At 39.3% G+C, this 27,816-nt stretch overlaps 1 protein-coding gene and 1 long non-coding RNA gene across 2 annotated transcripts; both read left to right on the forward strand.

Moving 5' to 3' along the window:
• LOC121141773 lies at positions 1 to 27,816 on the forward strand. The gene is made up of 3 exons (XR_005878711.1): positions 1 to 333; positions 27,379 to 27,458; positions 27,573 to 27,816. It is a non-coding gene; the product is annotated as an uncharacterized LOC121141773 (long non-coding RNA).
• Positions 17,069 to 17,998, forward strand: LOC101841632 (olfactory receptor 5K3-like). The gene has a single exon (XM_005076738.1). It carries the CDS (start codon positions 17,069 to 17,071, stop codon positions 17,996 to 17,998), a length of 930 nt encoding a protein of 309 aa, XP_005076795.1.

The raw sequence follows: 27,816 nt of genomic DNA on the forward strand, positions 1-27,816 counted from the left end.
GTGCTTGGCCAGCAGATGGCGGAGGTGTACTGCTAAACGCTACCTCTCCGCGGAAAATCGGATGCTCCCAAGGAACCTGTGAAAGCTTAATGGGCAGATTTGGGAAGGCAGATTCACCGCACAGCAGTGGAGCTTGCAAAGGCTCTGGTAGCTGCTGAGGCAGTGTAATGTAGAATTAATCAGGCACGAAAGTCCCCGGTTCTGCTTGGCGGGCGGCAGCGGGGGGAGGGAGCGGGCAACCGATGGCCGGGATGCTGGCGGCTGGAACGCGCGGGCGGTCAGCAACTGGGAGTTGCAGCAGTGGGCTGTGAGCAGCACGTGTGGCGTTGCCAGGTGGGCGGCAAAGGGGTCTGAGTCCCCGGTTCTGCGTGCTTGGCGGGCGGCAGGAGCGCAGAACGATCACGGGGGGGGAGACAGCTCCGGGCCCAGAGCAGTGGCCGGGGGCGCTCAGGGGCCCCAAGGAACAATGGCGCTGAGCCCGCAGGGTACTCTGCTGCTGCCCGTGGCTGGGGACACCCAATGGTCACGCGCAGCGGCTGACTGTCTCCGCGCAGGGTACACGCAGTGGTAGACTGCTGCGGTGTCCGCGAACGGGCGAACAGCACGCGGCAGCTGTGGACAGCAAGCGTGGGGGCGCTGGGCAGCGGCCAGCGGGGCAGCAGGGCTTGTGGGGAAGGGAAAACAGCTCCGTGTGGAGAGGCCAATTGCTCTATTCGCGGTCCAGCTGCAGGTACGCGCAGCGGCCGACTGCGGCGGGCGGCGGGGCGAGGGCGATGTAACCACCGCGGCTGGAGCGAATTATCACTCACCTCGGGATGCCGAATTCAGGCGGTTTCCCAGGCGTGGGCTGTAATTCCAAACCACTTCTGCCACCAGGTATAACGATAATCGAGGCTATATAGGGAAAAACAATATATTTATTTATCAGGGAGAGAGAGAGTCGCACATACCAGGAGTTAGAAGCGTGGCTGGCTTCCAGGAGAAAAAGAGGGAGGCCCCTTTTTCTTTCACTACCTTTTATCTCTACCTTGACCCCACCCTGTTGGGCAGGTAGCTTTGTGGGGTTCACTCCTACATCTTTTGATTGATTTTATTTTAAAGTCTAATTTGTTAGATATTAGGATTGCTACCCCTGCTTGTTTTTTGGGTCAATTTGATTGGAAAATCTTTTCCCCAACCTTTAACTCTGAGGTAATGTCTGTCTTTGAGAATGAGGTGTGTTTCTTGTATGCAGCAGAAGGATGGGTTCTGTCTTCGAATCCATTCTGCTAGCTTGTGTTGTTTTGTGAGTGAATTAAGACCATTAATGTTGAGGGATATTAATGACCACTGATTGCTCATTCTTCTTTGATTTGGAATGGTTGTTGGTGGTGGAATTATGTGCGGAATTTCACCCCTTTGTTCTTTTGGCTGTTGGTAGAGAGTGATTCTCTAATGCCTATGTTTTTCTGGTTGTAGTTAACTTCCTTGGGTTGGAGTTTTCCTTCCAAAACTTTCTGTAGGGCTGGGTTAGTGGATACGTATTGCTTGAATCTAGTTTTGTCATGGAATATCTTGTTTTCTCCATCTATAGTGATTGTGAGCTTTGCTGGGTATAGTAGTCTGGGCTGGCATCCATGGTCTCTTAGTGTTGGTAGAATATCTATCCAGGACCTTCTGGCTTTCAGAGTTTCCATAGAGAAGTCAGGTGTAATTCTGATAGGTTTGCCTTTATATGTTACTTGGCATTTTTCCTTAGCTGCTCTTAATATTCTTTCTTTATTCTGTATATTTAGGGTCTTCATTATTATGTGGCAAGGGGACTTTTTTGTGATCCACTCTATCTGGTGTTTTTTAAGCTTCTTGTACCTTCATTGGCATGTCTTTCTTAAGGTTAGGAAAGTTTCCTTCTATGATTTTGTTGAATATGTTTTCTTCCCCCTTGAGATGATTTTCTTCTCCTTCTTCTATACCTATTATTCTTAGGTTTGGTCTTTTCATGGTGTCCCATATTTCCTGGATGTTTTGTGTTAAGGATCTGTTGGACTTAAGATTTTCTTTGGTTGATGAATCCATTTCTCCTAGTGTATCTTCAACACCTGAGATTCTCTCTTCCATCACTTGTATTCTGTGGGTAATGCTTGTATCGGTAGTACCTGACCATTTGCCCAGCTTTTCTTTTTCTAGCCTTTCTTCAGATTGTGGTTTTTTTTTATTGTCTCTATTTCAGTTTTTAACCCTTGCATTGTTTGCATTGCTTCTTGCAATTTTCGGTTTATCTTTTCGTCCATTTGTTGCATTTTATGAATTTTTTGGTTTGTTCTTTCTTCCATTTCTTGCATTTTAATTTTGCTTTTTCTTCCATTTCTTGCATTTTTTGGTTTGCTTTTTCTTCCAGTTCTTGTATTTTTTTGGTTTGTTTTCTCTTCCATTTACTGCCTTTTTTGCTTTGTTTTTTCTTCCATTTCTTGCATTTTTTGCTTTCTTCCTCCATTTCTTGCATTTTTTGCTTTGTTTTTTCTTCCATTTCTTGCATTTTTTGCTTTGTTTCTTCTTCCATTTCCTGCCTTTTTTGGTTTGTTTTTTCTTCCATGTCTTGCATGTTTTGGTTTGTTTTCTCTTTGAGGGATTTTCCTATATCCTCTTTTAGGGCCTCTATCAGTTTCATGAAGGTGGTTTTAAGGTCATTCTCTTCTGCTTCATTTGCATTGGAATGTTGGAGCCTTGCTGGTGTGGAGTCTCTAGAATCTGGCAGTGTCATATTTGTTTTTCTGTTGCTGAGTGTGTTTTTGTATTGTCTCTTTCCCATCTCTTCTTCTGGTAGGTGCAGAAAGATCCCCTTACCGGTCTGGTGGTTAGGGGACCAGAGTTCCCTTCTGGTGGGTGCTAGCAAGTCCAATAATCTGGTAGTTCTTCTATTCCTCGTCCTTGTTCTGGTCCCATGAGTGGAGAAGAAGACCAGGAATCTGGGGTGCTTAGCCTGCCACCTGGTCCCCTTGTCCCTTTGCTGTATCTGCTGGTTTCCTGGTCTCGTTAGTGGGAGAGAAGACCTGGTATCTGGGGTGCTTGGCTCCCCGCCGGGATTGGAAGCTCTGTGCAGTTCCCAGGCAATCCCCAGCCACTTGAACACAGGCCTGGATTCAGGGCTTGTTGTACCTGGTCCCACTGGAATAACTGGTCCCCTGGTCTCCCTGTGTCGGCTGGTTTCCTGGTCTCATTGGTGGGAGAGAAGACCTGGAGTCTGGGGTGTTTGGTTCCTGCTGGATTGGAAGCTCTGTGCAGTTCCTAGGCAATCTCCAGGCACTGGAACACAGGCCCAGATGCAGGGCCTGTTGTACCTGGTCCCACCAGAACAGCTGGTACTATTTTCCCTTCTATACACTATTCATTAGGAAAGTAATACTGTCCAGATAAAATTTGATGGTATAGGACTTATTCTCTATGTCATAAAAGCAGAAGTCTGAAAGAATTTATGGAAATATTTTAATGTCACACCAGTAATTAAGAAAAAGACTTGAAAGAATGAAGATGCCACAATGTTTACTCAAACAAGGCTACATTCCCCAATGGTGCCAGTTGCTATGAACCCATTGGGGGCATTGTCACCCAAAGCACTACATGGGTTGTTAGATGGTGACTCACTTTTATTTCTCATGATATTTGGCCCATAGGGCAGTGGAGATAACTGGTAGAAGTATTTCATAACAGTGGTCATTGCCTTGGGTTAAGTGTCAACAAGCAATACAGGACAGGCTCAATTCATGTGCAGCCTTATCTGTTCTATGGTGTCTAATTGTTTTAAGAAGTTAAATTAACATTGATACATGCTGTTAACTATAAACTTTATTTTGGAATTCAGCACCTTTTTGTATATTGCATTTTTTCTATTTTATTCTTTTATTTAAATTAGAAACAAGCTTGTTTTACATGTCAATCCAAGTTTCCTCTGCCTTGCCTCCTCTCTTGTCCCCCACTAACCCTATCCCATTCCCTTTCTGCTACCCAGGGAGGGTGAGACCTTCCATGGAGCAATCTTCAAAGTCTGTCATATCATTAGGAGCAGGGCCTATGCCCTGCCCTGTGTGCAAAGAGCCCACAAGGAACTAATGACTCACCCCTAAGTTACAGCTATTTAATACAGAATTGCACTACTGAGAAAAATAAAAGTCATACATTAATAAGTAGAAATTTTTTTAGAAACAATAAAATACCACACAAGAAAGTAGTGAAAAAACAGTTCAAATAATCAGCTCCCTCTATATACTATAAAGTATTCTTGAAGAAAGTGAATTTCTATTGCCTCATTTTTAAGATTTAAAAACCTAAGCAGTGAATCCATTTTCATGAGGCTCTAATGTGTGGAGGCACACTTATAGAGCAAAATTTTCTAAGAAAACAGAAAATCAGAACTGTCAAGTTAAATTGTTTTAAGATAATTTCTTATAAGATTTACTTTTTATGCAGTGCCACAAACAACATAAAATACCTTGGGGTAAAGCTAACCAAACAAATGAAAGACCTGTATCACAAGAACATTGACTCTTTAAAGAAAGAATGTAAAGAAGGCCTCAGAAAATGGAAAGATCTCCCATGCTGTTTGATAGATAGGATCAATATAGTAAAAATGGCAACCCTGCCAAAAGCAATCTACAGATTCAATGCAATCCTGATTAAAATACCAGCACAATTCTTCACAGACCTTGGAAGAACAATAATTAGTTTTATATGGAAACACAAAAGACCCAGGATAGGCTACACAACCTCACTCAACAAAGCAACATATAGAGGGATCACCATCCCCAACCTCAAGCTCTATTATAGAGCTGTAGTCCTGAAAACAGTTTGATATTGGCACAAAAATAGAAAGGTAGACCAATGGAATAGAATTGAAAACCCTGATATTAACCCATACATGTAAGAACATCTGATCTTGGACAAAGAAACTAAAAATATACAATGGAAAAAAGAAAGCATTTTCAACAAAAGGTGCTGGCATAACTGGATGCTGGCATGTAGAAAAATGTGGATCGATCCACGTATATCATCATGCACAAAACTTAAGTCCAGATGGATCAAAGACCTCAACATAAATCCAGCCACACTGAAACTCTTAGAAGAGAAAGTAGGTGGTACCCTTGAATGAATTGGTACAGGAGACAGCTTCCTGAACATAACTCCAGTAGCACAGACAGTGAGATCCAAAATTAATAGATGGGACATCCTGAAACTGAGAAGCTTCTTTAAGGCAAAGGACACAGTCAGCAAGACAAAAAGGCAGCCCACAGAATGAGAAAAGATATTCACTAACACCATATCTGACAGAGGGCTGATCTCCAGAATTTACAAAGAACTCAAGAAGCAAGTCTCCAAAACACCAATGGATCCACTTAAAAAGTGGGCTACAGAACTAAATAGAGAATTCTCAGTAGAGGGGTCTAAAATGGCTGAGAGGCACTTGACAAAGTGCTCAACATCCCTAGCCATCCAGGAAATTTAAATCAAAACAACTCTGAGATACCATCTCACTTCTGTCAGAATGACTAAAATCAAAAACACCAATGACAATTTATGCTGCAGAGGATGTGATGAAAGGGGAACACTCCTCCACTGCTGGTGGGAGTGCCAACTTGTTCAGCCACTTTGTCAATCAGTATGGAGATTCCTCAGAAAAATGGGAATAAACCTACCACGAGACCCAGCAACCCCACTCTTAGGCATATGTCCAAAAGATGCCCATTCATACAACAAGGATGTCTGTTCCACTATGTTCATAGCAGCATTATTTGTAATAGCCAGAACCTGGAAGCAACCTAGATGCCCCTCAACTGAAGAGTGGATAGAGAAAATGTGGTACATTTACACAATGGAGTACTATTCAGCAGAAAAAAACTATGGAATCCTGAGATTTGCAGGCAAATGGATGGCACTAGAAGAAACCATCCTGAGTGAGGTAACCCAGTCACAAAAAGAGAAACATGGCATGTACTCTCTCATATATGGATTTTAGACATAGATCTCGGGAGGGTCAGCCTACAATCCCATGGCCAGAGAGTCTGGGAAACAGAACCTTCATTCAGTGGCTGATGGAAGAAGAGGCAGACTCCCACGGCTAAGCACTGAGCTGAACTCAAGAAAGCCAGTAACAGAGATGGAGGACTCATGACCATAGGAGCTAAGACTGGGATGGTTTAACCCTCAGAAACAGCTGACCTGACAAGGGTGAGCTCTTGAATCCCAGGCTGATGCCTGGGAATCCAGCATGGGAGTGATCAAGACCCCCTGAATGTGGGTGAGAGTGAGGAGGCATAGGTAATCTATTGAGCCTTAGGTAGTAGATCAGTATTTATCCGGGATATACAAATGTACTTTGGACTCCCATCCAACAATGAGAGATCCGCCCTCACCCTGAACTCTTGGGGGAGGGTCTAGGCCTTGCCCTGGATGAAATGACAGACTATGGACACACCTTGGTGGGCCTTACCCTCCCTGGCGAAATGAGGGGATATTGGGGGGGCTGGCGGGATGGCACAGGAGGAGGGGGGGAAATGGACAGGGACCTGAAACTGACTTGTGAAACAACCTTGTTTCTAATTTAAATTTAAATTTAAAAATTAATAATAAAAATAAAAAATAAAAGAGGATTTTATATAAAATTATATTTTATAAAAAAATTCAACACCCCTCATGATAAAGGTCTTAGAGAGATCTGGGATAACAGGGACATTTCTAAACATCATAAAAGCTGTATACAGCAAACCAACAGCCAACATCAAACTAAATGGACAGACACTCAACTCTAAAATCAGGAACAAGACAATTGTGTCCACTCTCTCCATACCTCTTCAATATTGTACTTGAAGTTCTAGCTAGAGCAATACAACAACAAAAACAGATCAAGGGGATTCAAATTGGAAAGGAAGAGTTCACATTGTCAAACTTTCACTATTTGAGGATGATATGATAGTTTAGACGAGTGACCCAAAAAACTCTACCAGAGAACTCCTACAGCTGATAAATACTTTCAGCAAAATGGCAGTATACAAGATCAACTCAAGAAAATCAGTAGTCCTACTATATACTGACGATAAAATGGCTGAGAAAGAAATCAGAGAAACATCACCCTTTACTATTGCCACAAACAACATAAAATACCTTGGGGTAATGCTAGCCAAACAAGTGAAAGACCTGTATAACAAGAACTTTGAGTCTTTAAAGAAAAATTAAAGTAGACACCAGAAAATGGAAAGATTTCACATGCTTTTGGATAGGTAGGATCAATGAAGTAAAAATGGCAATCCTGTTAAAAGCAATCTACAGATTCAATGCAATCCCCATTAAAATCCCAGCACAATTCTTCACAGGCCTTGGAAAAACAATAATTAGTTTTGTATAGAAAAACAAAAGACCCAGGATAGGCTAAACAACCTTAGTCAACAAAGCAACATCTGGAGGGATCACCATCCCAGACCTCAAGCTCTATTATAGAGCTGCAGTCCTGAAAAAAAGCTTGGAATTGGCACAAAAATAGGTAGAACAATGGAATCAAATTGAACACCCCAATATTAACCCATGTACATATGAACATCTGATCTTTGACAAAGAAGCTATAAATATAAAATGGAAAAAAGAAAACATCTTCAACAAATGGCACTGGCATAACTGGATGCTGGCATGTAGAAGAATGTGATAGATCCATGTCTATCACCATGCACAAAACTTAAGTCCAAGTGGATCAAAGACCTCAACATAAATCCAGCCACACTGAACTGCTTAGAAGAGAAAGTGGGATGTACCTGTGAATGAATTGGTACAGAAGACTACTTCCTGAACATAACACCAGTAGCACAGACACTGAGGTCAACAATTAATAAATGGGACATCTTTAAACTTAGAAGCTTCTGTAAGGACGAGCCCAGCTTCAGGTGAGATTGGGTCTCCGGTGGGGACACCCCCGATCCTTTGCCCAACACCCATCCCTTCGATCTTCCAGGGCCACTCCTGGCATCCAGAAGACCCGCCCACACAGGAAAAACATAAGCCTTTCCAGGCCCCAAACCCCGGCGAGCCCAGCTTCAGCCCTTCTAGGCCAACAAACTCCAGCGAGCCCAGCTTCAGGAAAGACATCAGCCTTTCCAAGTCCCAAACTCTGGCAACCCCAGCTTCAGCTTAAGCTTCAGTGTCAGCATCCCCAGCTTCAGCTTCAGGAAGGAAGGAGACCAGTGGAGACAGAAAGACCCCACCGGCACCCACTGCAAGAAGAGATGGGAAGAAGACAGAATAAGAGCTCACTCAGCAATAGAAAGACCAATATGACTCCACCAGAATCTAGAGAACCAACACCAGCAAGACCCGAAAAGCACTACATAGACGAAGAAGAGGAGACAGACCTTAAAAATTATTTCATGAAGATGATAGAGACCCTCAAAGAAGAAACGAGGAAATCCCTTAAAGAAATAGAAGACAAAACAAACAAAAAGTCCATGAAATGAGGGGGAAAATTCAAGAAATAAACAAATCTCTCAAAGAGCCTAAAGAGCACCAAGAAAACAACCCAAAAAAATGAAGGAAACAACTCAAACAGTTGAAGGATTGAAAGCTGAAATAGAAACGATAAAGAAAACACAGAATAAGGGGATTCTGGAAAAAGAAAAGCTGGGTAAACGATCAGGAACTACAGATGCAAGTATCACCAATAGAATACAAGAGATAGAAGAGAGAAACTCAGGTGTTGAAGACTCATTAGAGGATATAGAGTTGTCAACCAAAGAAAATCTCAAAACCAACAAATCCTTAACACAAAATATCCAAGAAACATGGGACACCGTGAAGAAGCCAAACCTGAGAATAACAGGTATAGAAGAAGGTGATGAAATACAACTCAAAGGTACAGAAAACATATTCAACAACATATTCTTCTTATAGAAGAAAATTTCCCTAACCTAAAGAGAGATATGCCTATGAAAATACAAGAATCTTACAGAACACCAAATAGGCTGGACCAGAAAAAGAAGTCACCTTGCCATATAATAATCAAAACATCAAACTTCAGAGTAAAGAGAAAATATTAACAGCAGCTTAAAAAAAAAGCCAAGTAACACACAAAGGCAGACCTATCCGAACGACACCTGACTTCTCAATGGAAACGATGAAAGCCAGAAGATCCTGGATAGATGTCCGACAAACGCTAAGGGAACAAGGATGCCGGCCCAGACTACTATATCCAGCAAAGCTTTCAATTACCATAGATGGAGAAAACAAAATATTCCATGACAAAGCCAGATTTAAACAATACATATCCATGAATCCAGCTCTACAGAAAGTGCTAGAAGGAAAACCTAGATCCAAGGAAGATAACTACACTCACAAAGACACAGGCAATATATAATCTCACTTTACAAAACATCAAATGAAAAAGGGAGGAGGTACTACACAAAATAACTTCACTAACAATAAATCAAGCACAAACAAGGATCACCAATCAATGGTCATTAATATCCCTCAATATCAATGGCCTCAACTTGCCTATAAAAAGACACAGACTAGCAGAATGGATACGAAGACAGAACCATTCCTTCTGCTGCATACAAGAAACACATCTCAAAATCAAAGACAGACGTTATCTCAGAGTAAAGGGTTGGGAAAAGATCTTCCAATCAAACGGTCCCAGGAAACAAGCAGGTATAGCAATCCTAATATCTAACAAACTAGACTTCAAATTAAACTCAATCAAAAGAGATGAAGGATACTTCATATTCATGAAAGGAAAAGTACATCAAGATGAAGTCTCAATTTTAAACATCTTAATCCCAGCACTTGGGAGGCAGAGGCAGGCGGATCTCTGTGAGTTCGAGGCCAGCCTGGTCTACAAAGTGAGTTCCAGGACAGCGTCCAAAGCCACAGAGAAACCCTGTCTCGAAAAACCGAAAAAAATTTTTTTAAACATCTATGCCCCAAATACAAAGGCACCTACATTCGTGAAAGAAACATTACTAAAGCTCAAAATGCACATAAAATCGCACACACTAATAGTACGAGACTTCTACACTCCACTCTCACCGCTAGACAGGACATCCAGACAGAAACTTAACAAAGAAACAAAAGAACTAATAGAAGTTATGACCCAACTAGGTTTAACAGACATCTATAGAACATTCCACCCAAACACAAAGGGATATACCTTCTTCTCGGCGTCACATGGAACCTTCTCTAAAATTGACCACATAATAGGAAACATAGCAAATCTCCACAGAGACAAAAAAATTGGAATAACCTCCTGTATCTTCTCAGACCACCATGCACTAAAATTAGAATTCAACAATAACACAAATCGCAGAAACCCTACAAACTCATGGAAATTGAACAATGCACAATTGCACCATCCCTGGGTAAAGGAAGAAATAAAAAAGAAATTAAAGACTTCCTGGAATTCAATGACAATGAAGACACAACATACACAAACTTATGGGATACTTTGAAATCAGTGCTGAGAGGAAAGTTTATAGCGCTAAGTTCCCACATGAAGAAACTGGAGAACAGTCATACTAGAGAATTAATAGCACAGCTGAATGTTCTAGAACAAAAAGAAGCAAACTCACCCAGGAGAAGCAGACACCAGGAAATAATCAAATTGAGGGCTGAAATCAATCAAGTAGAAACCAGGAAAACACTGAGAAGAATCAAGAAAACAAAGAGTTGGTTCCTTGAGAAAATCAACAAAATAGACAAACCTCTGTCCAAACTAACCAAAAGACAGAGAGAGAGCATGCTAATTAACAAAATCAGAAATGAAAAAGGGGACATAACAACGAACTCTGAGGAAATCCAGAGAATCATCAGAGCATACTTTGAAAATCTGCACTCCACAAAATTCGAAAATTTAACGGAAATGGACAATTTCCTGGATAGATATCACTTGCCAAAAGTAAGTCAAGAGCAGATAAACAATCTAAACAGACCTATAACCCTTAATGAAATAGAAGCAGTCATCAAAAGTCTCCCAAACAAAAAAAGCCCAGGCCCAGATGTCTTCAGTGCAGAATTCTACCAGAAATTCAAAGAAAAGCTACTTCCAATACTCCTCAAATGATTCCACACAATAGAAGCAAGAGGGTCACTGCCAAACTCTTTTTATGAGGCTAAAATTACCTTGATCCCCAAGCCACACAAAGACACAACTAAGAAAGAGAACTATAGACCAATTTCCCTCATGAACATCGATGCAAAAATACTCAATAAAATACTCGCAAAACGGATTCAAGAACACATCAGAAAAATCATCCACCATGATCAAGTAGGCTTCATTCCAGGAATGCAGGGATGGTTCAACATTAGAAAATCTATCAATGTAATCCACCATATAAACAAACTGCGAAAGAAAAACCACATGATCATCTCACTAGATGCTGAAAAAGCCTTTGACAAAATCCAGCACCCCTTCATGATAAAGGTCCTAGAGAGATCAGGGATAATAGGAACATACCTGAATATAATAAAAGCAATATACAGTAAACCAACAGCTAACATCAAACTAAATGGAGAAAAACTCAACGCAATTCCTCTAAAATCAGGAACAAGACAAGGCTGTCCATTCTCTCCATATCTCTTCAATATTGTACTTGAAGTTCTAGCTACAGCAATAAGACAACAAAAGGAGATCAAGGGGATACAAATAAGAAAAGAAGAAGTCAAACTTTCACTATTTGCAGATGATATGATGGTTTACATAAGTGACCCGAAAAACTCCGCAAGGGAATTACTAGAGCTGATAAACACCTTCAGCAATGTGGCAGGATACAAGGTAAACTAAAAAAAAATCAGTGGCCCTATTATATATAGATGATGAAGTGACTGAGAAAGAAATCAGAGAAACATCACCCTTTACAATAACCATAAACAGCATCAAATATCTGGGGTAATGTTAACCAAGGAAGTGAAAGACTTGTATATCAAGAACTTTGAGTCTTTAAAGAAAGAAATCAAAGAGGATAGGATACCAGAAAATGGAAAGATCTCCCATGCTCTTGGATTAGTAGGATCAACATAATAAAAATGGCAATCTTGCCAAAAGCAGTCTCAGATTCAATGCAATCCCTATCAAAATTCCATCACAATTTTTCAAGGACCTGGAAAGAACATTAATCAACTTTATATAGAAAAACAAAAGGCCCGGGATAGCCAAAACAACCCTATACAATAAATGAACTTCAGGAGGCATCACCATACCTGATTTCAAGCTCTATTATAGAGCCATAGTCCTGAAAACAGCTTGGTATTGGCACAAAAATAGGCAGGTAGACCAATGGAACCGAATCGAAAGCCCTAATTTTAACCCTCACACCTATGAACACCTGATTTTTGACAAAGAAGCTAAAACTGTACAGTGGAAAAAAGAAATCATCTTCAACAAATGGTGCTGGCATAACTGGGTACTGGTATGCAGAAGACTGCAGATAGATCCATGTTTATCGCCTTGTACAAAACTTAAGTCCAAATGGATCAAAGATCTCAACATACATCCAGCCACACTGAAACTTTTAGAAGAGAAAGTGGGAGATACTCTTCAACGAGTTGGTGCAGGAGACCACTTCCTAAACATAACACCAGTGGCACAAACCCTGAGATTGACAATTAACAAATGGGACCTCCTGCAACTAAAAAGCTTCTGTAAGGCAAAGGACACAGTCAACAAGACAAAAAGGCAACCCACAGAATGGGAAAATATATTCACTAACTCCACAATTGACAGAGGGCTAATCTCCAAAATTTACAAAGAACTCAAGAAGCAAGTCTCCAAACACCAAAGGATCCAATTAAAAGGTGGGGTACAGAACTAAATAGAGAATTTTCAATAAAGCAGGCTAAATTGGCCAAGAGACACTTAAGAAAGTGCTCAACATCCTTAGCCATCAGGGAAATGAAAATCAAAACAACTCTGAGATACCATCTTACTCCTGTCAGAATGGCTAAAATCAAAAACACCGAAGATAATTTATGCTGGAGAGGATGTGGAGAGAGGGGAACACTAATCCACTGCTGGTGGGAGTGCCGACTCATACAGCCTCTTTGGAAATCCGTATGGAGATTCCTCAGGAAAATAGGAATTAATCTACCACAAGACCCAGCAATTCCACCCTTAGGCATATATCCAAATGAGGCAGGTTCATACAACAAGGGCATCTGCTCCACTATGTTCATAGCAGCATTATTTGTAATAGCCAGAACCTGGAAGCAACCTAGATGCCCCTCAACTGAAGAGTGGATAGAGAAAATGCGGTACATTTACACAATGGAGTATTACTCAGCAGAAAAAAACAATGGAATCTTGAAATTCGCAGGTAAATGGATAGCACTGGAAGAAACCATCCTGAGTGAGGTAACCCAGTCACAAAAAGACAAACATGGTATGTACTCACTCATATATGGATTTTAGACATGGATCAGGATAGTGCCAGTCTGCACTTCCACTGATAGAGAGTCTGGGAAACAGGAAAGAAACTAAAACATATGCATAGTACCCAAGAGGATTGAGACAAGATCCTCTGAATAGATGGGGTACATGGAGAGGGGGGAGGGGAGTGGGAGCTTGGAAGAAGAGAGGGGGAGAAGAGGAAGAGAGAGTAGGTCATGGGGGAACAGGTATCTGGTCCTAGAGTAGCCATGGTCTGTGTTAATATATGTGCCTCCTGGGCCAAGATCTGGCTGGCTTTTGTTGTCATCTGGTTCCATGGTAACATCCAGGCTTACACTGCTGCCAAGGACCCTGTCTGTGGTTGTACTACAACTGAGATCTATATTGATGCCCATGTATGTATGGTGCCTCCAAAGGTCACATGAATCCTGAGGTCTGGGATGCATCCTGTGGCCTTGTTGGTGTTGAGGGACGATGCTGCCATCAGAGCCATCCTGATCTGAGTCCCTGGAGCTACCATTTGGAACAAGGATGTCGACTAAGCCCAAGCTGCTGTCTGACTCAATGGCCCAGCCAGATGCAACTGGGTTCTGCATTGAACTTTGTGGCACAGATTACCAGTAGGGTACATGCAGAGGCCCAGGATCTGGGTGGTAGCCCACAGCTTGGGTGGAGTCAAGGGGTCTGTGCCACAGCAGAGTCCATACAGATATGGGTGGGTGGCTTCAGCCCCAACATCCACACTGGGAATCTCCCAACTGCCTGTGACTCAAGCCCCAGGAAAGCTAACACCCCTGGCCTTTGAAGGCATTGGCACTCACTTACACATACCCACACACAGAAATGTAATTAAAATAATTAATTAAAATAAAATAATTATTAATTAAAATAAAAATATTTTTAAACACTCTATTATAACATCAAATCAAGAAGATACAATCAAGTCATAGTAAAATTAAAAAACACTTCTACATTCACATGGTGCATATACATACATACAGGCAAATGTAACACAAATAATATAAACCCAGAGACAGATATTGGGGTTCAAGCTGAAGATCAGAATAACAAAGTAGCCAATCCACCAGAGAACTCTTGCCTCTACCAAGACTGGGGCAATCTTAGCCTAAATGTGGCTGGAGACTGAATGCTCAGTCTGAGCCCCTGCTTCTGTCTCCTAAGTCACGAGATTAAAAGTATGTGTCACCACTGCCTGGTTTCTATAGCTAACTAGTATGGCTGCTGGGATTAAAGGTATGTACCACCACTGCCTGCCCTCTATAGTTGTGGCTAGCTTTGCATTCTGATCTCCAGGCAAGCTTGTTAGATCATAAACAATATATCACCACAGGCAAAATACCCATCCACATAAAATAATAAATTTTGTTTTAAAAAATTTAGGGAATTAATTTAACATTCTTTACTATGCTTTTTTAATAAAACCCCATATAGTTAAAATGGGCACAGAAACCTCTAGAAACTCATACATGAGTTGAAGTAAAACTCATTGGGAGAACAAAGCAGGAAAAAATGTTCTAAGTAGAAGATGAAGAGAATACATATAAGTGCACAGATCCAGGAACACATTTTGGCATTATGCACATCACTTTAATATAAACATAGTGGTGAAGAGACCTATAAAAATGGATAAGAACAAATCAGTAAAATGATTTCTGAGCAGACTTTCTGAAAGCCATGTTTCATAGGGCATCGGTAGACATGTTTGAGTGGTTTATACATTTTAAGGGTTAATCTCTCAAGACACTCTGGTGTCAGTGCTTGGAAATCCCTTTGGAATTTTATGGAAGACTTTTTAACTTTGCAGTATAATGGGCATTATTATTAACACTGACTTGTAGGTCATCTCTGGGTTATTTATTCTCTTCAAGGCAACTTTAGAGCATGATATACATACATATATATATACATATATATATTCATAAGTTCTGACAATTATACCATGGAGCAAAGATTGTACTGATGAAAAAAATCTCTTGGTAACACGAGGTAAGAGAGGTATTCTAACTAATTTTTACTTTTGCTATGAAATACTTTACTTACTATTTCTATTCTTCCTAAATTTTAACTCCTTCCTGATCTTTTGATTTATTGAATGCTATGTGAAAATAGACTGACGTGTAATGCAATAACTAATATGAAGTTCTGAAAGGATGGGATTTCAGAATACACACTTAAGATCACAAAATATTCTGTTAAGTAATGCAAATGTCTAAATTGAAAGTTATTTATATTTTACCTAACATTATTTGTTGAACTTAGGTACTAGAACAGAAAAATTCCCACCATCTTCTTTAGATTTTCTGGTTATAGAAATGCAAATATGTTAAGGCCATTGAATTGGGATGATTAGATTTGGTGGTATATCGTACTGTACCACTGATTATGGGAAATAGACTAGAATTCCAAATCTTGTTTAAAGTTTAAAAGGTTTTCTATCTAAGCATCAAAAACAAGTTTAAGAGCCAAACTTCTTTTTGGAGGTTTTTTTTCTGAAACATGATTTCTCTGTGTAGCATTGGAGCCTATCCTGGCACTCACTCTGTAGACTAGGCTGGACTTGAACTCACAGAGATCTGCCTGCCTCTGTCTCTTGAGTGTTGGAATTAAAGGCATGCGCCACCACCACCCAGCTCAAGATTCTTCTTGAAGGTAATGATTCTATGAGCAAAGAAAAGAATTAACTGGATTCATTACTAGGATGAAGATTAGATCACCTGGTCAAGATCATTGAATAATGCACGGGTTAGAATTAAATCCTTCACTTCATCACAAATTTTTATCATCTTTCACAGAAGTCTGTAACAATAAGTCCCTAAATGCTTATAGTATAATTTTAAAAAAATCATTGAAGCACATGTGAGAGACACAAAACAACATGGATTGGGCAATTATGCAGAAGAAATTGTGTATTTTATTGTTGAAAAATGATATATCCCACTATTTAGAATATGACACTGGTGTGGTCTAGGATTGAGTTAAATTTTGTTAGACAGTTTTACATGTAAAATGACTCATTCAAAATAGAGGGATGATTTAACTATTTGGAAAAATAGATATGAATAATACCAGGAAGAAAATGGATGTTTACAAAAGTCTTTGTGACACAGGGAAAAGAAAAGTGAGAGATAATAATATATGAAAACGTACTACTTCAGCATCCCAAGTGATTTCATTAAAGATGATTTACTTCCCATAAATGTAACATTTCTCTAGAACATTTTTTCTAAATATTCTTCCTCTGGGAGAGATATTAAAACAATTTTATCATATTTGCAAGACAACTGATTTTAAAAATTGGAGAGAAAGGTAAAGGAACATCAAAAAATAAAGCAAATTACTTGAGGATACTGAGCAAATCTAAGAAACCTAAATTTTCTTTATGTCCATACATTTTGCAGAAACATAAAACTTTTTCAATTTAGGTTTTCACCCTAGAAATACCAAAAACTCCTATGAACTACAGGAGTTCAAACTTCGAATAAAACATTGCAGTCTTTAAGAGAAAAAATAACCCTGAAAAATACAAGAACTTCATTCCAAATACAGTGGGTGATGCTTAAAGAAGAAATCCCCCTATCTCATATACAAAGCAAAGTGAGAAACAATCGCTTCACAGTTGCACTCTTCCATCTTTCTCGCTTTTAAATAGAGGAGCAGAAGATGACTGAGGACAACTATTCCTTGACAACAGAGTTCATGCTGGTGGGATTCTCAGATCACCCAGACCTGAAGACCCGTCTATTCCTGGTGTTCCTTGCAACCTATCTGGTCACCATGGTAGGCAACCTTGGGCTGGTGACCTTGATCTGCTTGGAGCACTGTCTTCATACACCCATGTACATCTTTCTGGGCAACCTGGCTCTCATGGATTCCTGCTGCTCCTGCGCCATCACTCCCAAGATGCTGCAGAACTTCTTTTCTGTGGACAGAAGGATTTCTCTCTATGAATGCATGGTACAGTTCTATTTTCTCTGTCTTGCTGAAACTGCAGACTGCTTCCTTCTGGCAGCAATGGCCTATGACCGCTATGTGGCCATATGCAGCCCACTGCAGTACCACACCATGATTTCCAAGAAACTCTGCCTTCAGATGACCACAGGAGCCTACATAGGAGGAAACCTGCATTCCATGATTCACATAGTGTTCTTATTCAGGTTAACTTTCTGTAGGTCTCACACAATCAAGCACTTTTTTTGTGATGTCCTTCCATTGTATAGACTCTCCTGTGTTGACCCTTATCTCAATGAATTGATGATACTCATCTTTTCTGGTTCAATTCAAACATTTACCATTACTACAGTCCTGATATCATATTCCTATATCCTTTTCACTATATTCACAATGAACTCTAAAGAGGGAAGAAGCAAAGCCTTATCAACTTGTGCTTCCCACTTTCTGTCTGTGTCAATATTCTATGGGTCTCTTCTCTATATGTATATTCGACCAAGCTCAGTTAATGAAGAGTATAAAGACATACCTGTTGCTATTTTTTATACTCTAGTAATTCCTTTATTAAACCCTTTTATTTATAGTCTGAGAAATAAGGAAGTAATTAATGCGATGAAAAGAACAATAAAGAGACAATTGTAATGTTCTGAACCTTTGAAAATTAATTCAAACTTTACATAAGTCTGTGGATACTTAAAAAATGGGAAGGTAGAACTTTGTAACTAAACCATTAAATGATGGAATGATGGTATAATTTATTCAAATTAGTTCAGATGGAATGAGTTTACTAAAATTTACTTCAAAATCTTAGAGACTAGATGCATTAAAAGTCTCAAGACTACTCAGTTCTTGACAGTTCCTATAAATGCTAGCAATACATGTAAACATATGTAAAGCTAGCTTTCATTAAGCTTCAGTAAAGTTTTTGAACCAAAAATCATAAAGTAAAATCTCAAAGACACTGCAAGCATTGCATTTGTCTTTTCTAATCTTCTCATTAAAATTCCATTATTTACAAGCAAGCTGAATGCTTATATATTGTTTTAACTTGACCTTATTTTTGCATCTATACACATGCAGATTTCATTTTAGTGAACAAAATTTTAATATTTGGCTTTAATCACTTAGTCATAGGTTATATGGATAAAGGTAGACTTTAATGACTTGTTCAGCAGACTGAACTTGTAATGATGTTCTTCACACAGCACTTTCTGAGGCTTTGAACTTTTTTCTGGATGTTACTAATTTTTGATAGTTATGAAAAAGGCCTATCAAATTAAAATTTCCTCCCTAATATCATTTCTTGTTTTGTTGGTTATTGAATTATTACTATTTCATATTATTAAAAGATGGGTCATATTTACATATAAATGAGATCAAAATTGCTAAATATCATAAACATCTAAACAAAATATTTACTTATATATAAATTCTTCAATTTATTAATACATTGTCATTTTAGAATCAAATTCTCTTCATTAAAGAATATATTTTGATGGTTTGTCAATTTATGGTTATAAATCATGTTCTTCTTGATGAAATCCTTAAGGATTTTAACCTATTCATTTGTTAATGTGTCCATCACATGTAATATTGTAGTTACTAAATCTACTCATTTCATATAGCTATTTTTTTCAGTGTATTGGTCATTAGGAGTACTAAAATCCTTCATTGACTCCAGTGAAAACTACTAACATGCCCAAAAAGTTATAAAAATCGATATTTCATACAAGTATAAATGAGGCAGAAATTTTTTAAAAATCCTAAACATCTAAACTAAAATATGTTCTCATAAAATAAATTTACAAATACAAAATAAAAATATCTTCCCAGAAATGTATGTTCTGCTAAACTTACTAAGGAAGATGTTAAAATTGTTTTAAATTTATTTTAGTAGTCTTTTATTTATTCTCTGAGAAATTCATATACTATAGTTTAATCATACTCCTCCCCCTCCCACACATACCTAAACTACCCACCCAACTTCCTGTTCTCACCCTCTAGAAAGAAAGAATGGAAGGAAGGAAGGAAGGAAGGAAGGAAGGAAGGAAGGAAGGAAGGAAGATAGGTAGATAGATAAATGATGGAGTATAGTTTTTGTTGACTGTGAACATGGAACCTGCCCTGGAATATAAAATTAATATATCCAAAATCACCCCAGTGAAAGAAACTGATTTTGCCTCTCCCAATATCTATCGATTAAACAGCTTCCTTTAATACTCAAGGATCTATGTAAAAGAGACCTTTCATGTATATCACATACAAAATACCTAGGTTTAATCTATTTACTAAAATAAAGACCTCATATCCTGAAATATTGAGTAACTTGCCAAAGAACACAACGAAGAGTCTGCATCAACATTGTCTTTACTCCCACTTACTTCTGTTTCTGAAAATATAGCTTTTATTGCTTATTAAGCAGTATCTTAAAAACAAAAGGCTATGAAATAAAAAAGCAATGAAGAGAAAGATGACTTTCTGAGTTTGAGGCCAGCCTTGTCTACAGTGTGAAAAGAGGCAAAAAGAACAAAGGTGGGGGAGAGATGGAAAAAGTTCACTGAATTGTTTCATTGCTTGGTGCAGTGGCGCACACCTTTAATCCTATGTTTTAGAGGCAGAGGCAGGTAGATCTCTGTGATCTCAAGGTAAGCCTGGTCTTGTATACAAAGCAACTTCAGGACAGCAGAGAGAAACCCTGTGGGGGGTTGGAGAAACAGTGATGAATATTACCAGAGTCCATACTCATGTAAATGAATGTATCAAGGAGTGTGGAAAGTGGAATGACCAGTGGGCCTGAGCCATCAAGGTGTCAAACTCCTGGAGAGAGAGAGAGTATGGGATTCAAGATGGAAGTGAATCAAGATAGTAGGAGCCTGAAATATTACCTTAGGGATCTGAATTTTTACAGCATCATCAGCCAGAGGGCAATAGAATTATATCTCTTGAAAAACTTATCAAACAATTGATTCAACTGTAAAGAAACTGGTATGAGACTTCAAGAACAAGTTACTATATTTAAGAATATATATGTCTCTGCATATGTGTATATGCATTCGATAACAGTTTTAAAAAGAGGTATGATCCAGCATGGGATTGATCAAGACCCCCTGAATCTGGGTGTCAGTGAGGAGGCCTAGGTAATCTATTGAGCCTTGGGCAGCAGATCAGTACCCATCCCAAGTATACACACGGACTTTGGACTCCCATAGAACAATGTGAGGTGCACTCTCACCCTGCACTCTTGGGGAAGGGTCTAGGCCCTGCCCTATATGAAATGACAGACTATGGACACCCCCATGGAGGGCCTCACCCTCCCTGGGGGAATGAGGGGATAACGGGGGGGGCGGTTGGGGGGAGGGCACGAGAGGGGGGGAGGGAATGGGAGAGGGACCTGGAACTGACTTGTGAAGCAACCTCGTTTCTTATCTAAATTTAAACTGGAAAATAAAATATAAAAAAGAGGTATGAATTTGAAGTAAAGTGGGGAGGGATTTATGTAAGGAGTTGGAAGAAAGAGAGAAAATGAAAGAAAGGAAGGAAGAAAGGAGAGAAATTCATTATCTCAAAAATTAAATTTAAAAGAAAGGATACACATTTTAGATTTTGACAAGAGAACATAAAATAGTCAAAAGAAATGAGATGAGAACTCTCATGAAAACAACGTACTAAATAAAGACGAGATTTTAATTGTTTATATTATTCAAACAGTGTCTGTTATAATTGTATATCCATTAAATATCCCCTTCAAAGTGTTTTCTTTTTGTATTGAAAATGCTATATTTATTTTGTTTTAAAATTGTGACCTCTACAGATAAATAGGAAATTGCTTATTTAAATGTTCTATATTTCAAAATTAGGTTATCATTTGACAGTTTCATAAATGTATGTGGTACATTCTGGCTACACTCATCCTTCTATTCTCATCTCCTTCCACACTCACTCCGCTCATTAACTTCCCATCCCCCCTTAATGATGCTTTGTTCTGGTTTTTGGTTCTGCTTTGTGACTCATGAGGTTTAAACAAGGCCTCCCTTGTGAGCATAGGTGTGGAGCTATCCACTAGAGCAAAAATAATTCACCAGTGGGTGGCTACATCACTGAAGAGAGTGAGTGACTTTCCCCAGGGGCCCCCAACTGCCACTGACTACCCTGGGCAAAGTGCCATGAGCCTCATCCCTACTTATGGCTGAATTTTTACATGCCCACTTTGTGCAGACTCTGTCAGACAAACAAGCTTTTGTGAATTCACGAATAGCATGTCAGCGCCATGCCCTTAGACTGTTTCATGGTCCTTCTCCTGTCACCTGGTACTTACATTCTTCCCACTACTGCCCAAGAAACCTTTAACACTTTGATGCTTGGTTTTCTGAAATTTTTTGTGATTCTGAGATGTGCTTAATTAAGAAAATACAGATTAAAACCAACTAATATTTTTCAGTTAAGATCATTAATATCTAATTTGTTTAATTTGTTAAGATTCCTAAGATAAACTACACACTTATACATACAATCCATATTTGTATATATTATACATAAATATTATATATACATACATTTTATATAGCTTGTAAAACATTTTATGTTCTGAATTTTCTGATGTTTCCTCCTGATTTGATTAAACTTGTTTTCTATAATGCCAGGAATGCGGTTTTCCATTTGTATCACTAGAAACTCATAAGAGCTACTCATCACGTTAGAGGAAATGCTGTTTTTATCTTTCTTAAAGCACTATTCATTGGCTATTCACATTCTACAATGACTTGTTTTTTGAATAACCAAAATCTAGTATACAAGGTGATGTGTTGAAACTGAATTCTCTGGTTCCCAGTGGTTTTCATCTGTGGTGATAATATCCATTTAGCAACCTTGTTTGAAGTAAATACCAAATTTGGAAGTGGAAAATGGTCATTGTCCTCCAAATTGCCTCACTTCATTCTAAAACAGAACTTTAACTCATGCCCTGTATTTTAAAATATGTTTCTTTTCAAATTTAAATTCCCACAGAGACTTTATACTCATTTCTCCCTGATAGTAACATCTTATTAATCACACTAAAATATGTAGTATATGGAGGCAGTGTTTTGTTCTGAAGTCTGCACTTATGGATGTCAATAGTTTGTGCCTAATATTCTTCTCCCCCACAATCTCTTCTTTGAAACCACTTCATATCAAGTCAACATGTTATTTTGACTCCTATTGACAACAACTAGCTATCAGACATTCCTTAGAAAGAAAGTCACATTTCTATCACTCAGAAAATTACCTAAAAACAGAAAACAAAGCAAAGCAATTCATGAAGGGGATTAAGGAATTGCTAAGTGGTTAAGAACACCTATGGCTCTTCCAGAAGACCTGATTTAAGTTCCCAGCACCCATGTCAGAAGGCTAACAAATATCTACAACTCTAGTTCCAGGGTTCCTCAACCTTCTGTCCTCGACGGAGACCTGCACTCATGTGCACATACCCAAACACAGACACATATGTGCACATGAAAATAAATCTTAAAAATAAAAAATGCACCAAAGAAAAACAAAGTTAATTTTGTTTCCAATCCATAGTCAGCTAACCAATTTTGCCTTAGTGTGGTCATGATGTAATGTAAAATGGATAAATTAATAGCTTAAGAAAGTTTCTTATATGGTAGGCAGGGAACAGAGAGAGAAGAGATGAAGCCAGAAGACTCACTCAATAACCCTTTCAAGGCCATATGCAATGACCTCACTTTCTCTCACTGGGCCTCCTAAATGTTCAGCAGTCTCATCATATCACAAGAAATTAAAACCCAAGTCTTCAGCAGGTGGATTTTAAGGGACAATAAACACTCACACCACAAGAATATTTTTGTGGTCTTGCAAATTTTTACAAGAAATGGATATATATTCATCAAGCATAATTTCCTGATTATTACATTACACATTTGGGGCTTGAAAGACCACAGAGTTTCAGGAGGTCCAATTTATTGTCAATTTCAGTGTCTATGTTACTGGTGATATGTTCAGGAAGCAGTCTCCTGTACCAATTCTTTCAAGGGTACTTCCCACTTCCTCTTCTAAGGGGTTCAGTGTGGCTGGATTGATATTGAGATCTTTGATCCATTTGGACTTAAGTTTTGTTCATGGTGATAGATATGAATCTATCAGCTGTCTTTTGCATGCCAGCATCCAATTACTCCAGCACCATTTGTTGAAGATGCTTTCCTTTTTCCATTGTATAGTTTTAGCTTCTTTGTCAAAGGTCAAGTGTCCAAAGGTGTGTGGGTTGATATTAGGGTCTTCAATTAGATCCCATTGGTCTACCTGTCTGTTTTGTGCCAATACCAAGCTGTTTTCATGACTATAGCTCTGTAATAAAACTTGAAGTCAGGCATAGTGATGCCTCCTGAAGTTCCTTTATTGTGCAGAGTTGTTTTGGCTATCCTGGGTCTTTTGTTTTTCCATATAAAGTTGAGGATTTTCCTTTCAAGGTCTGTGGAAAAAATGTGCTGGTATTTTGATAGGCATTGCATTGAATCTGTAGATTACTTTTGGTAAGATAGACATTTTTAGTATGTTGATCCTACCTATCCAAGAACACAGGATATCTTTCCATTTTCCGGTATCTTCTTTAATTTCATTCTTTAAAGACTCAAAGTTCTTGTTATACAGGTCTTTCACCTGTTTGGTTAGAGTTACCCCAAGATATTTTATGTTGTTTGTGGACATTGTTAAGGGTGATGTTTCTCTGATTTCTTGCTCAATCCATTTATCACCTGTATATAGTAGGACTACTGAATTTTGTATCCTGTTACTTTGCTGAAGGTGTTTATCAGATGTAAGAGTTCCCTGATAGAGTTCTTTGGTTCACTTATGTAAACTATCATATCATCTGCAAATAGTGAAAATTTGACTTCTTCCTTTCCACTTTGTATCCCCTTGATCTCCTTTTGTTGTCTTATCGCTCTAGAAAGAACTTCAAGTACAATATTGAAGAGATATGGAGAGAGTGGCCATCCTTGTCTTTTTCCTGATTTAAATGAGTTTCTCTCTATTTAGTTTCATGTTGGCTGTCGGTTTGCTGTATATTGCTTTTACTATGTTTAGGTATGTTCCTGTTATCCCAGATATCTCTAAGACCTTTATCATGAAGGGGTGTTGGATTTTATCAAGGGCTTTTTTAGCATCTAGTGAGATGATCATGTGGTTTTAGTTTTTCAGATTGTTTATATGGTGGGTTACATTGATGGATTTTCATATGTTGAACCATCCCTGAATCCCTGGGATGAAGCCTATTTGATCATGGTATATGATTTTGCTGATGTGTTCTTGCATTCAATTTGAAGTATTTAATTGAGTAGTTTTGCATCAATGTTCATGAGGGAGATTGGTCTGTAATTCCACAGAATTGGAAAAATATTCACTAATCCCACATCTGACAGAGGGTTGATATCCAAAATTTACAAAGAACTCAAGAAGCAAGTCTCCAAAACACCAAAGGATCAAATTAAAAGGTGGCCTACAGAACTAAATAGAGAATTTTCAATAGAGGAGTCTAACATGGCCGAGAGACACTTGAGAAAGTGCTCAACATCCTTAGCCATCGGGAAATGCAAATCAAAACAACTCTGAGATACCATCTCACTCCCATCAGAATGGCTAAAATCAAAAACACTAATGACAGTTCATGCTGGAGAGGATGTGAAGAAAGAGGAACACTCCTCCTCCACTGCTGGTGGGTATGCCAACTTGTGCAGCCACTTTGGAGATCAGTATGGAGATTCCTTGGGAAAATGAGAATCAGTCTACCACAAGACCCAGCAATTCCACTCTTAGGCATATACCCACAAGATGTACCCTCATACAATAAGGACATCTGCTGAACTATGTTCATAGCAGCATTATTTGTAATAGCCAGAACTTGGAAGCAACATAGATGCCCCTCAACTGAAGAGTGGACAGAGAAAATGTGGTACATTTACACAACGGAGTACTACTTAGCAGGAAACAAAATGGAATCTTGAAATTTTCAGGCAAATGGATGCCACTAGAAGAAATCATCCTAAGTGAGGTAACCCAGTCACAAAAAGAAACACTTGGTATGTACTCACTCATATATGGATTTTAGACATGGAGCAGGGCATTGTCAGCCTACAATCCAGTCTCAACCTGCAGGACACTCAACATGGGTCTGGTAGACACTTAGGAGAAAGATGGGGGACAGCGGATATAAGAATGGATGCCAAGACAAGATTCTGATCAAGGAATTTATATAGGGGAAGGGAGAAGGGGAAGGAATGGGGGGGGTGCTGTAGCTGCAGTGAGCCTGGTGGAGCAAAGGTCAGTGGGATGTGTAGGTCATCCTGTATCCTTTGGTAACATAACTGCAGATTCTAACTTTATCTTTCACATTCCACCTTCTATTGTTTAAGCTTATGCCCTAGTGACTAGGCAGATAAGCCTCAGGTCTGTTTCTGGAATTGGGCAGGTAGCAGGGTGGTCCAGAGTCACGTACTCTCTATGAGGGTTGAATCATGTCTTCTGTTATGAGTACGTGAGGCAGCTGTATCTGGTTGATGGCCAGAGGACCTTGACACAATCCTACCACTAGAGAGTCTGGGAAGCAGAGAGGACCCTAAGAGAGATATGCATGGTAACCTGGAGAAGGTTTATGAGATGAGATCTCCTAATTGGATTGGGAGTGGTGTAGGGGGAGAGGGGAGGGCAGCAGGAGATGGGAGAAAGAGAGGGGCAACAGAGGAGGGGAGAGGATGACATGGGAGAGCAGGAAGATTGATCTAGGGTAAGAATAGAGGAGAGAAGGATGAGAGATCCATAATAGAGGGAGCCATTATAAGTTGGAGAAGAGATCTGGCACTAGTGAGATCGTCACAGATCTACAAGAATGACACCAACAGGCATTAAGGCTACCTTAAATGCCCTCCCATGATAATAAGATTGATATTTATATGCCATCCTAGAACCCTTATCCAGGGGCTGACAGAAGCAGAGGCAGACACCCACAGCTAAAAAACAAACTGAACTCCTGGAACCCAGTTACAAAGAGGAGTGATGAGCAAATGAATCAAGATCTGACAAGAGAAACCCACAGAGGCAGCTGACCTAAACAAGGGGAACACATGGACCCCAGATTGATGACAGAGAGACCAGCATGGGACTGATCCAGACATGCCCCCACAACCAGGGTGTCAGAGAAGAGGCCTCGGCAATCTGTGGGATCTGACATACAAATAGACTCTGGGAGCTCATTTCACATGGAAGGATGCTCTCTCTATACCTGGACACATGGGGGTGGACCTAGGCCTTGCCTGGGATGATATTACACACTCTGAAAATCCCTCATGGAAGCCCTTAGCCTCCCTGGAGAGTGGAGGGATAATGGAGTGGGGTGGGGCTTGGGAGGAATGGGAGTTTGGGGGAGGTGAGGAGAGAGAGGGAACTGAGAGTAACATGTGTAAAAAGTTAAATAAAAGAAAGAGAAAAAAACATAAAAAAGAAAGACCATGGAGTAAATTTCTACTTTATCCACTGTATGTCAGTTGTAAATACTATTAACCTTTCTCTTCTGATTCTGAAGATTCTGCCTTTTTGTTGCTGAGGGATTGTGCTTTTTCAAGTTCATTTTGTGTGCCTGGTTTTTTTCACTTTCCGCTTTTTGTTAAGGAAATTGCTTCCCTGGAGAAGAGTTGATTCTGTGATGAGGAGAAAACTGTTTCTGCCTTGTTGTTTTATTTCATTGTCTTCTAGAGGTCCAGATAATCATGAGTCCATTGACTTTCTCATTATATGGCTGTATCTGCACCAATGGGAGTAGGATTTTTAGAGCTCACATATAGCTGAGTTTTGAAGTATAGTCTAACTGCTTCAATCAAAAAGCCATAAATTTCCATTGTATAGCTTATAAGGTTGGGGGGGGAGAGGGAAGGATGACATCTTTTTTAAAAACTCAATTTTTGGCATTTAACAATTAACTGTTAATTGACACAAAGCTTGTAGAAGTAGCCAACCAATTTCTGATTTGATTTAAGGCCTAATCCAAAAATTGGAACCAATACCTGACACTGCTTGGGTGACCAAAACCAGAGACCAGACAGCTCAGAAACATAAGGTAAGACCAAATACTATTGATCTAAAAAGAAACAAAATGATTCCTCATGATATTGTGCTATACTTATAGATCAGTCCCTTATTCAGCCACCATCAGAGAAGTTTTCTCTTACAGGAAATTCAAGCAAATACAGAGAAACAGACCTTGAAACAGAAGCCTTTAAATTGGATGTCTCCATCAAATCCATCCCCTTAGAACTCAGAGAACTTCAATGCAAGAGGAGATGGAAAAAGTGTAAGAGAAATGGAGGGGATGGAAGACACCAGGAGAACAAGGCTCTCTAAATTAACTGAGTAAAACTCATATGAACTTAGAGACTGAAGCAGCAAGCACAGAGCTTATATTGGTCTGCCCCAGG

The sequence above is a fragment of the Mesocricetus auratus genome, unplaced genomic scaffold (assembly GCF_017639785.1).
Source record: "Mesocricetus auratus isolate SY011 unplaced genomic scaffold, BCM_Maur_2.0 Super-Scaffold_100008, whole genome shotgun sequence".
Classification (NCBI taxonomy): Eukaryota; Metazoa; Chordata; class Mammalia; order Rodentia; family Cricetidae; genus Mesocricetus; species Mesocricetus auratus.